The sequence below is a fragment of the Musca domestica genome, unplaced genomic scaffold (genome assembly GCF_030504385.1).
Source record: "Musca domestica strain aabys unplaced genomic scaffold, Musca_domestica.polishedcontigs.V.1.1 8, whole genome shotgun sequence".
Taxonomy (NCBI): Eukaryota; Metazoa; Arthropoda; class Insecta; order Diptera; family Muscidae; genus Musca; species Musca domestica.
Genome location: NW_026712409.1, coordinates 18,744,342 through 18,756,906, shown reverse-complemented (window position 1 = coordinate 18,756,906; position 12,565 = coordinate 18,744,342). Strand labels below are relative to the sequence as shown.

The window sequence follows — 12,565 nt, the reverse complement described above, 5'->3', positions numbered from 1 at the left end:
GATATTTTTACACAAATATTTTCTCAATTAGACACTCCAAATCTTTTCCTTTGATGGTAAGCATTTTTTGTTTTTATTTGAAAAAAAAATTGAAAATTTTAATTACATAAGAAAATTGTTTTAAAAAAATTAGAAATTAAAAAAAATATTTTTTTTTAAACCAATTTGATTGCTTTTTTCCTGATTATTTTTTTATAATTTTTAGTCATTTAAAAAATAGAAAATTAGTAAAAATATAGGACAATTGTTCATATAGGAACCGATTATAAATGATTTTTAATTATGTTTACATATTATTTTGTAGAACTATTTTAAAATTCTTGTTTTTTTCCGATTTTTTTTTAAATAGAAAAATGTAGTCAGTTGTTTTTTTTTAAGTTTGAAAAATACTGAATAATTTTTATTATTTAATTTTTTATATTATCTTTTTTTTTGTTTTTAATTTGACTCGGAATGCGAAAAGATTTTTTTTTCAGAATTTATTTCTCTTTTTGAAACTAAGATACAAGTTTTTTTTAATTATTTGAAATATTATTTTTTTTTCATTATTTTTGTAGAATTATTTAAAAATTCTTGGTTTTTTAAATGTTTTTTTTTTTTTTTGGTAGAATTATTTTAAAATTTTTGTTTTTTTAATATTTTTTTTTTTAATGGAAAAAAGTAGACAATTACATTTTTTAAGTTTGAAGATTTATTAAATATTGTTTTTAAATTTGTTTTTTGTAGTTTTTACATTTTAATATTTTTAATATAGGTATATATATTTTTTTAATTTGACTCGGGATTCGAAAAAATTGTTTTCAGATTTTTTTTCTCTTTGAAACTAGGGTACAATTTTTTATACTCAGGAAATGGGGCATATGCAACGCCTTGAAATATTATTTAAACATTTCATGGACAGTTCTAGTTCGAAAATGGAATTGAGGATTTTGCAGGTTGTCGTCAGTCTACTTTTATTTCTTAAAAAGGGAAAAACCTCCTTTATGGAAATTGGTCAAGTTTTTTTCGAATAGAAATTCGAATAGAAATTTCACAAAAGTTAATAATTTCTCAAAATTAATAGCAATTCTGAGAATATTTTTTTTTATTTTTTTTAATTTAATATTTCTTTTAAATTCAATATTTTTTTAAATTTAATATATTTTTTTTTAAATTATTTAATTATATTTTTTTCGAATGAAATTTCCTATAATTTAATAATAATTCTTAGAAGATTTTTATTATTATTTTTTTATTTTTTTTTTAAATTTTAATATTTTTTTTTATTAAATATTTTTTTTTATATTTTTTTTGTCTCAATTTTTCATACAGAAATTCTTTTTTAAGAATTTTAAATTACTTTATTCTATTTTTTTATACCTTCCACCTTGGAAATCGATTGCAATGTTCGGTATTTCAATGTTTCAATGTCAATGTTCGTTTTTTCGATGGCTTTAGCCAATTTTTTTCACGAATTCCTGTTATTTTATCTCCTGTAAGAGAGTATTTTCTATATAAGTTAACGTTTTCATATAGCCCTCAGTACCTCCGGATAATCGGTATTAGATAAGTTTAAACACTTTTTTCACGAATTTTATTCCAAAAATTTATTTTTGGTATTTGTAGTTCGTAATAGGTTCTATCTCCTGTAACAGAGTATTGTCTATATAAGTTAATGTTTTTATATAGACCACATATAAGAGTACCTCCCGATATTTGATGATTTTTGTAGTTTGACATGGGTTCTACCTCCCGATATTCGGAATTTTGATGATTTTAATCACTTTATTTTACAAATTTTGTTTTAATTTGGTGCTTAGATTTTGTCACAGGTACTACTTTCTGTGGCAGAACAATGCCATATGTTTTAAAATGCCATTATATTTTAAATATTATTTTCTTTACAATTTTTTTTTAATTAAACAATTTATGCCAATTTTAGTTGCATTGTATTTTTATAAGCATTTACATTTAATTTTGTAATATTTTTTTACTATGGCCTAATTACTTGTTTTCACCAATATTTTTTTTTGTTTTTTATTAATATTTTTTTAGAATTTTTTATCTTTTAAGAAATTTATTTATTTTTTTTTTTTAAATTAGTGTTTATAAAAATCCCTACTTTGGATATATTGTGGCATTTAAAGCCATTAATTTTAGTTAATCTTTAATCTGAGCTTTTCATAGTTTCAACATTTTATTTTCCGATACTTAAACAAAATTAGCAAATTTTAAATTATTATACCATATAGAAAACAATGAAGGAATTTTTATAATATTGAGAGAAATTTTCGGCACACATTTTAAAATTGAATAAGGGCCAAAAAGATTTTTTTAAACTCCTTACAACTAGGGGTTTATTTCAGATATAGTAAAGTTTTCAAATATAGCCACATTTTTCTAAATGTCCCTTTAAAATTCAACATCTTGTCTTGCCATATCTGATTTTAATCTGTAGTATTCCAAGAAAAAGTATTTTTTTTTTCGAACATCTTTGCTTTGATTTGTAATCGCGAACTCTTTTCATACGCTCCTCTCACACACATACCTTCATGGAATCACAGTATTAAATATATGCTTTGATTTGTTTTTTAGTATTGCCATTTTAAGTCTGGATCATGCTGAAGTAATTTTCGAATTTGTATTTTTGCTTTGCTTTTATTGAAAAAAGTTGTCTTAAATAAAATATTTGGATTTTATTTTAAATATACATTTTTTGTTCTCTATTTTATTATCTATTTATTACATTATTATATTCTAAAATTATTTATTAAAATCCAAAATTATTTACAAATATTATTTTTGAAGAATTAAAGATTTTGTTGAAAAAATGATAAATATAAATACAAATATTCTAAAAAATAATTCTTTGAAACAAAATATATTAAAATCGTTTCAAAAAAAAAAAAATAAATAAATAAATAAATAATAATAATAAATAAATAAAAAAATTAATAATTAAAAAAATAAAATTATAATAAATAAATAAATAAAACGAATAACAAATAATAATAAAAAATGAAATATATAAAAAATAAAATAAATAAATTAAAAAGGATAAAATAAACAAAATAAAATAAATAAAATAGATAAAATAAATAAAAAATAAATTAAAATAAATAAAAAAAAAACAAATAGAATAAATAAAATAAAAAATTAAATAAACAAAATAAAATTAAATAAAATAAATTAAATAAATAAATAATAATAAATATATAAAATAAACTAAATAAATTATATAAAATAAAATGACGTAAAATAAATAAATGAAATAAATACATAAATGAATAAAAAATAATAATAAATAATTAAAATTAAATAAAATAAATAAAAGAAATGAATAAATAAAAATTAAAATAAACAAAAATAAAATAAAATAAAAAAATAAAAAAGTAAATAAATAAAAAATAGTAAAATAAAATAATAATAAATAATTAAAATTAAATAAAATAAATAAAAGAAATGAATAAATAAAATAATAAATAAATAATAATGAATAAATAAAAGAATAAAATAAATTTAATTAAAGAAATAAATAAAACAAATAAATAATAAATTAAATTAATAATTAAATGAAAAATAAAAATAAAATAAATAAATAAAGTTAATAATTAAATTAAATAAATATATATAAAAAACAAAATAACATAATTTAAACATAATTAAAAAATCTAATAGAAATGTCAAAGGTACCAAAAAAGAAAACACTATAAGACAAGTTTTTACTACAAAAAAAATAATAATAATAATAATACAAAATAAGCATAAATTATATTAAAAAAAATCAAAAATGTTAATAATAAAAACAAATAAAAAAATTGCAATATATTTAAAAAAAAGTCGAAAGTTATTGAATATTATAAATTGATTATTATTATATTATATCATTGTTATTATTATTATTATTATTATTATTTTTATTATTATTATTATTATTATTATTATTATTATTATTATTATTATTTTTATTATTATTGTTATTATTATTATTATTATTATTTTATTATTATTATTATTATTATTATTATTATTATTATTATTATTATTATTATTATTATTATTATTATTATTATTATTTTATTATTATTATTATTATTATTATTATTATTATTATTATTATTATTATTATTATTATTATTATTATTATTATTATTATTATTATTATTATTATTATTATTATTATTATTATTGTTATTATTGTTATTATTATTTTATTATTATTATTATTATTATTATTATTATTATTATTGTTATTATTATTATTATTATTATTATTTTTATTATTATTATTATTATTATTATTTTTATTATTATTGTTATTATTATTATTATTATTATTTTTATTATTATTATTATTATTATTATTATTATTATTATTATTATTATTATTATTATTTTTATTATTATTATTATTATTATTATTATTATTATTATTATTATTATTATTATTATTATTATTATTTTTATTATTATTATTATTATTATTATTATTATTATTATTATTATTATTATTATTATTATTATTTTTATTATTATTATTATTATTATTATTATTATTATTATTATTATTATTATTATTATTATTATTATTATTATTATTATTATTACAATTACAATTATCATTATTATTATCAGTATTTTCTTTTCTATTTATTTATTGTATTTTTTAATTTCTATATTGTTATAGGCCATTTTTCAGTTTTTAATAATTTTTTGGTATTTTATATTTTTTATTAATTTTTTTATTTACCTTTTTAATTTCTGTATTCGATTACTCCTTTTTTTAAATAGATACTTTTTTCATTTGTGATTATTTGCCATACAATATTTTAATTCTTTTTTGATTTTTTTTTTTCATTTTCATGCAATACCCTTTTTTATGTTTCAATATTTTATTTACTTAAGAAATATATACAAATAATAATAATATTAAAACATTTAAATTAACCTATTACTTTTCTCTTTTTTCTTTCATTGCCTTAATCAACCTCCTCAACCATGGTTGTTGCTACACATCATTGAACACCCAACCCCTTTAGAAAACTATTGGACCATTTCGGTGAAATCGGTAACATCGCTCAACAAAATCGCCCTGGAAGAAATCAAACAGAAACAACAACGTCTCAAGCAACCTCGCATCTTAGCCAAAGGATCACCAAAATCAGTGTCCTCGCCATCGTCGTCTACGCTGTCGCCATCGACAACCTTAAATAATAACTATGCTGGAACAACAACAACTATAACATTTGATAATGAAATCAATACCCCGCACATTTGTCCGCGCTGTGAAAAAGCCTATACCTATAAAAAGAACCTCTCACGCCATTTGCGTTTCGAATGCGGCATATTGCCGCAGGAAAAATGTCCCTATTGTGAATATCTGACACGTTACAAACACAGTCTCAATGTGCATGTTCGTACACAGCACCCAGAGTTTTATAATGTTAAAAATAAGACCTAAAGAATTGAGGGGGGAGGACAAATTTGATTTCCATGTAAACTCTTTTCAGGAGGGGGTCTTTGTAGGACATTTAATTTTTTATATTATTTTTTTTTTAACTTTCAAAAATGTTATTATTTTATAAAACATTTCAGAAAAATATTTCCTACTGTAAATTGTACAACAAAGTTTTGAAAATCAAAAATTATTTCCATGAAAGCTGGTTTTTAGTTTTTGGAGTTTCGAATAAGACCTTTAATTGGAAGGAAATTTGGAAATTTCTAATTTTTCTTTAAAATTCCATTGTTGGTTTAGAATTTTATTAGAATGACTCCTATAAATCATTGGAAGGAAGATGTATTTTTTTTCATGAGTAGTAATTCCCTGAAAAAAAGGTCTCCATTAAATAAATCTTTTTCCCAAGAAGATGTTGTTTCCACTTTTTTTTAATTTCTCTCTTTTTTTTAAAAAAAAAAAAACATTAGAATTTTTCATAGACTTCTATTTGTTCCTTATCTAGTTTGTATTTCAGTGATATCCAGATTTTCCTCATTATTATTATTAAAAGTATAGGTATAGAGTCAGTCGAGGGGTCTCTTTTTAATTAGATTTAATTATTTTGTGTAGTTTGAAGCAATTTCAAATTAAATATATATTTTTTTGTATTTAAACCAATTTCCAAATTCAGGGTCAAAAATATTCTACATTTTTCATAATTTTTAAATTTTAGAAGCTTAATTGTGGTATTGAACATTTTTTGATTAAATTCATAAAATTTCATGATTTTGAAAATTTTAAAAAATATATAAATTAATTTAAATTAAATTTTATAACTTAAAAATTACTTTATAATTTAAAAATAATGAAAATATTTTCAAAAAATTTGAAAAATTGTATTTTCTAAACTTATTTTCTCATTTTTGATTTGTTTTTATTCTTTGTTTATTTTTTTTTTAATTTTTTTTCTGCTAAAATTTATCAAATCTTTTTGTTTTCAAAAATCCTACTATAATTTTATTATCAAATTTTCGATTTTTTTCAAATTTTCGATTTTTTTTTTAAATTTTCGATATTTTAATATTTGGACGGTGATGTCTTCTATAGGTCATAGAAGACCTTCAAGTCTTCTATAGGCCACAGAAGACCTTCAAATCTTCTATAGACCATATAAGACTTCCAAGTTATCTATAGGTCATAGAAGACCTCTAAGTTTTCTATAGGCTATAGAAGATCTCCAAAGTCTTCTATAGGCTATAGAAGACCTCCAGAGTCTTCTATAGGCTATAGAAGCCCTCCAAAGTCTTCTATAGGCTATAGAAGACCTCCAAAGTCTTCTATAGGCTATAGAAGACCTCCAAAGTCTTATATAGGCTATAGAAGACCTCCAGAGTCTTCTATAGGCTATAGAAGACCTCCAAAGTATTCTATAGGCTATAGAAGACCTCCAAAGTCTTCTATAGGCTATAGAAGACCTCCAAAGTCTTCTATAGGCTATAGAAGACCTCCAAAGTCTTCTATAGGCTATAGAAGACCTCCAAAGTCTTCTATAGGCCGTAGAAGATCACCAAGTTTTCCGTAGGCCATAGAAGACTTCGTATTCAAATTGGAATCATCGACCAAAACAACCAGTTAAATAAGAAATATCCAAAATTTAAAATCACGCAAAGACTTTGAGAATTCTAAATATTAAAAATTTCTAATTATTGAAAAATTGAAATAAAAAAAGTAAAAATTTTTATTTAAAAAAAATTAAATTTAAAAATTAAAATTAATTTTTTTTAATTAATATATTTTTCAATTTTAGAATTTTTAATATTTAAAATAAAATTTGAAGGAATATATATTTTTTTACAAATTTTCTATAAAAAAACACAGTCATAAATATTTTAATTTTCAAAATTTTGATAATTAAGAATTTTAATTTTTAATATTTTTTAATTTTTATAATTTCTTCGAAAAAAAAACATTGATATTTTTTCATATAATTTTATCAAGCCATTTCTAAAATAGTTTTAAATATTTTGAAATTTTATGAAACCATTTTAAATACTACAAATATTTTGTGACTTTAAAATGGTTGCAATTTATATAAAAAACTGATTTTTTAAATAATATTTCTTTTAATAATTTTTGTCATAGTTTTTATAACCAAAATGTTCGAAAAAAATCCAAAATTTTGATCTCAGGTTTGCATATGTTTTTATAGTTTTTTTCTCGCTTTTCAAAATGTTCCAACATTCCTTAAAAACACAAATCCAAAAAGTTAACTCCAGGTAAGCCATGTGTGTTATAAGTTGTAAAATTGTTTGTAAGCTGTAAAGTCGATATTCTAAAAAAATAGAAATCAAATTTAGAAACAAAAAATATTAATTAAAAATAATTATTAATAATATTACATAGTAATAATATTATAGTAATTAAAACAATCTATTTCTAAAATATTAAAAAAACAAAAATCTTTTAAAAATAAATAAAAATTGTAAAAAAATTAAAAAAAAAGAAACCAAACAACAAAAACCCTTGTGTAGTTATTTTGTAAAAGTGTAAGCCAAAAGTAAAAAAAAAAGTATTTTTATATTTTCCCTTAAAACAAAACTAGTTATAAACAAAAAACACTAACATTTTCATTTTCTTTAACATGGGGTTCGAGGTTCTCTATTATTTCTATTTCTTTAATTTTTTTTTTTTTTTTGAAAAACAAAATGTTGCAAAAATTCCAAAAGAAACATCTCTTCTTTATTATCTTCTTTAGCTTTTGAAAAAAAATTAATACATGTTGTTTGTTACTCTTCTTCTCTTCTTGTGTATTGTAAAATTTTTAAATTTTACCTTTTACTAATTAATTTTTGTTGTAATATTTGTAGCCAAGCAAGACAAGTCCGAACAAACCGATATCAGCCCCGACGATTTTGAATTGGACGACTGCCTGCTGGAAAGTAATGATATTGTGATTACCCAAAATAAAGATGGTTTCATTTTGCATGTCAAAAAATTGGGTAACATTACAACGGCCAAACTTTCCTCGCAGGATGAGGATCAAGTGGCCGCGGCGGCGGTGGCTGCTGCCACAAGTGGTGGTGGCAGTCATATAAGCCAATCGCCATCGTCTCACAGCAGTGGCATTGCCCAGCATCAATCATCGACGGCCCAAATTACCGAGATACAAGAGATACCCGATGTCAAGCCAACCTTTACGACCTTAACTACCAGTCCTGCAATCAAGCTACCATCCTCGGAGTGTGGTGAGTACAGATTTTGTTTTTAAATTTAAAAATATTATAATTTATTATTTAATTTCCAAAAATATAAAGGGATAGGAAGTTTTCCTTTAAATTTCATTAAGGGTAGCATACTTTTAGGCGCCTAAAAAGAATTAGGATCAATTTTTACACAAACTACGAAACAAGTATGTAACAAAATGTTAACAAACGAATCGAAATCATCCAGTTATTGAAAATTTCCTTTAAATTTCATTAAGTGTAGCATACTTTTAGGCGCCCCAAAAAGAATTAGGATCTATTTTTAGACAAACTTGTTTCAAAGTAAAAAAAAAATTAACAAACGAATTAAAATTCTCGAAATGACGCTGAATGAAATTCTCGAATTTTAGTGCATGCTTTTAGGCGTACAAAATATTATAATTTATTATTTAATTTCCAAAAATATAAAGGGATAGGAAGTTTTCCTTTAAATTTCATTAAGTGTAGCATACTTTTAGGCACCTAAAAAAGAATTAGTACCGATTTTTACACTAACTATAAAACATGCTAACAAACGAATCGAAATCCTCCAGTTATTGAAATTTTCCTTTAAATTTCATTAAGTGTAGCATACTTTTAGGCGCCCCAAAAAGAATTAGGATTTTTTTAGACAAACTTGTTTCAATGTAAAAAAAAATTTAAAAAAAAAATTAACAAACGAATTAAAAATCTCGAAATGACGCTGGTTGTAGTATTTTTTATTTTAGTGCATGCTTTTAGGCGTCCAAAATTTTCTTCGGATATTTTTACTCACAGATTTATCCATAGTCCTAAATGAGATTTATTTTTTTTTAAACAAACAAAATTCCACGATCCCTTCCTCCCCCCAATGACCCTTGGAAATGTTTTTATGCTTATAGTGCATACTTTTAGGCGTTTTAAAAAATGCTCAGGATATATTAACATAAACTTATTCAAATCTTGGTCATGATTTTTAAAAATAAATAAAATCTTTATTTAATAACATGTGAGATTTGCATTTTCAAATTTTTAGTGCATACTTTTAGGCGCCAACAATTTGTGGGATATCTTTACCCAGTCTTATCTAAAGACTAGTACAGGATTTTTGGGAACAGACAAAATTTCAAAATGCCACCTTTCCTACCCAATGACCTTAGAAATTTTTTTATATTTGTAGTGCATACTATTAGGCGTTAGGAAAGGCTAATGACATATTTACACAAACTTATACAAACCGTAGAACATGATTTTTTAGAAAGAAATAAAATCTATCTCTAATGACTCTTGGGCTTTGTATTATCTTAATTTGTGATGAATACTTTTAGGCATAGGATATTTTTATAAAAATTTATCCAAATCATAGGCAAGATTTTTACAAAAAAAAAGGAACAAACTAAACTAAAATCTACTAAGAACTTATATACTTTTTTTAAACCTATAGCTGGACCTTAACAAACATGTAAAGTTTCTCTCAATGAGCCTTGGTTATTGTATTTTTAATTTCTAGTGCATACTTTTGGGCGGCCAAAAAATTAGTCCGAAAATACAAGTGTGTCCAAAACCAAAATAAACTATGATTGGTTGTAATATATTTTAATTTGTGGTGCATACTTTTAGGGGTTTGAAAAATTAGTTTTAAATCGACTCTTCTTTTAAATTTTTTCTAATACAAATTTTTTCCATTCTTTCCAGAGCTCATCAATCTGAAGAAAATCATACCTGCATCCACAACAATATCCACACATCATCCGCATGCCACCATCATACAAACGCAACAGATACAACCAGCTCAAATCCAACATCATCACCAGCAGCAGCAACAACATCATCAACAACACCACCAGCAGCAGCAACATCATCACCAACAACAGCAGCAGCAGCACCACCACCACTCCCACCATCAACAGCCGGAACATCAAGAAATTATCATACATCAGGCCCAACCGCAACAGCAGCATCATCAGCTCCAACAACATCCCCAAGTACAAAGTATTGTTACCACCTCTCCCACCACTCAGACCATCAATTTGATGGGACTGCGTAACGTTCAAATAACCGAACAAAAACCCATTGTATCAAGGATAAAATATTCGAGGGGAAAAATCATTACCCCCACCACTGCGGGTAATGTGCAAATCGTACAGGCCCATGATGCCCAGACCCATGAGATTACCGATGGCACCAAATATGAGATCAGTGAAATCGATCTAAACAATCCCCAGACATCGGCGGCAATTATCAGTGATCTGGTGAAATATGCCGAAATTGATGATATCGAACTGCCGGATGGTACAAAGATTGGTATTGGTTTTGCCCCAACAGAAATTACCGAACACATGCAGACGACGGGTGGCGGTACCACAGCTCAAATAACGACAATTGAGGCAGATGGCACGCAGCAACATCATCAGATACAAACACATCCCACGCAACAGCATCATCATCATCAGCAATTGCACGGTGGCCAGGTACATCACATCCAGACAGTACAAAGTGCCGGCGGACAACAACAGCAGCAACATCATATAGTACAACAGGCCAGCGGTGCCACTCATGTCGTCCATCATCAACAACTGCATTTACAGGAGCAGGATGACAACACCACCAGTGTTGAGGCCATTCTACCCGATACCATTACCGTACACGAACAACCGACAATTACAAAGAGTTATACCATTCTTACGGCCCGACCCATGAAACAGGAATCCTCACAGCTGGTGGAAATGGATCATACGACGAACACAGGTGCAACAACATATGAGCTGTCTCTGAGTGATTCTTCACTGGGACCCAGTGAGGATCGTGGCGATGAATCGAAATATGTTTGCCGCCACTGTGGCAAGAAATATCGTTGGAAATCCACACTGAGACGTCATGAGAATGTTGAATGCGGTGGTAAGGAGCCATGTCACCCATGTCCATATTGTTCGTACAAGGCGAAACAGCGAGGAAATTTGGGTGTGCATGTGCGTAAACATCATCCGGATAAGCCGCAATTGGAAAGTAAACGTGGTAGGAAGATATAAATATGAAACCATTTGGTGAATGACTGATGCGGCGGAGTGAGGAGAGGGGAATCTGATTTTTGGTGGTGATGGAATATGAGAGAAAAATGCTCGTGCGTTTATTTTGTGATGAGCGCGAGTTTTTCTTGTAAATCTGGTACGCATGCCATGGCACGTGAGTAGGTCTTATGTTTCAATTTTCTTTTGATTTTTTCCATTGTTTTTTTTTTTTCTTCCATATTGTGTTTGTTATCTACAAGATCACAATTTATTTTTTTTATTTAATTTTGTAATATTTGAAGAAAATCGTTAGAAAATTTAAAATTTATTCTGTATTTAAAAAAAGCGTAGAGGTTAAATCTTATCAAAAATTACTTTTCCATTTTTTTCACGCATAAGATTCGGTTTTATGGCATCGATGTGGTTTGAGAATATCTTCTGCTAGTCTGTGGCTACAACTTTGTCGATGGTGGTTAGAGGAAATTTCAATTGGTTCTCGAGATATAGCCCATAACAAAAAATGGCTATTTTGCATTATTTCTTCTTCGTAGATGGATTTCTTTGGGGCTATATTTCGGTAACTAATTTGAATTTCGTTTTGCTCTCTTCGACAAAGTTGTAGCTATACACAAGAAGCAAACGGAAGTATATGACCAGAGATTCTTAAAATTTCCCTTGTGGATAAAATTTTGCACTACAGAGTGTACTTCAATGAAAAAAGTTATAGCAATAATTTTGAAATTAATTCACTGCAAATTTTTGTCCCTACAATTTTTTTCTAAGGCTCTGGACTATTTTAAGATTATTTTCCACTATTTTTGGGCTACAGCTTTGCCAAAGAGAGCCAAACATAATTCGGATTGGTTGCCAAAATATAGTCCAGACCAAAAATTCATTTTTTTTCTCTTTTTCTACCAAAA

The 12,565-nt window shown here is 24.9% G+C and overlaps 1 protein-coding gene across 12 annotated transcripts in view; it reads left to right on the top strand.

Moving 5' to 3' along the window:
- Positions 1-12,565, top strand: part of LOC101899414 (longitudinals lacking protein, isoforms F/I/K/T) — a 301,516-nt gene that overhangs the window by 148,734 nt on the left and 140,217 nt on the right. The window contains exons 6-7 of one of the 12 annotated variants that reach the window (XM_005183698.4): positions 8,284-8,661; positions 10,333-11,750. The exons of the other annotated variants lie outside the window; for them this stretch is intronic. Of the exons in view, the coding sequence (XP_005183755.1) occupies positions 8,284-8,661; positions 10,333-11,666 (1,712 nt within the window). The 3' untranslated portion in view covers positions 11,667-11,750. Of the gene's footprint in view, positions 1-8,283; positions 8,662-10,332; positions 11,751-12,565 lie in introns of those variants that run through there. 12 annotated transcript variants of the gene reach the window in all.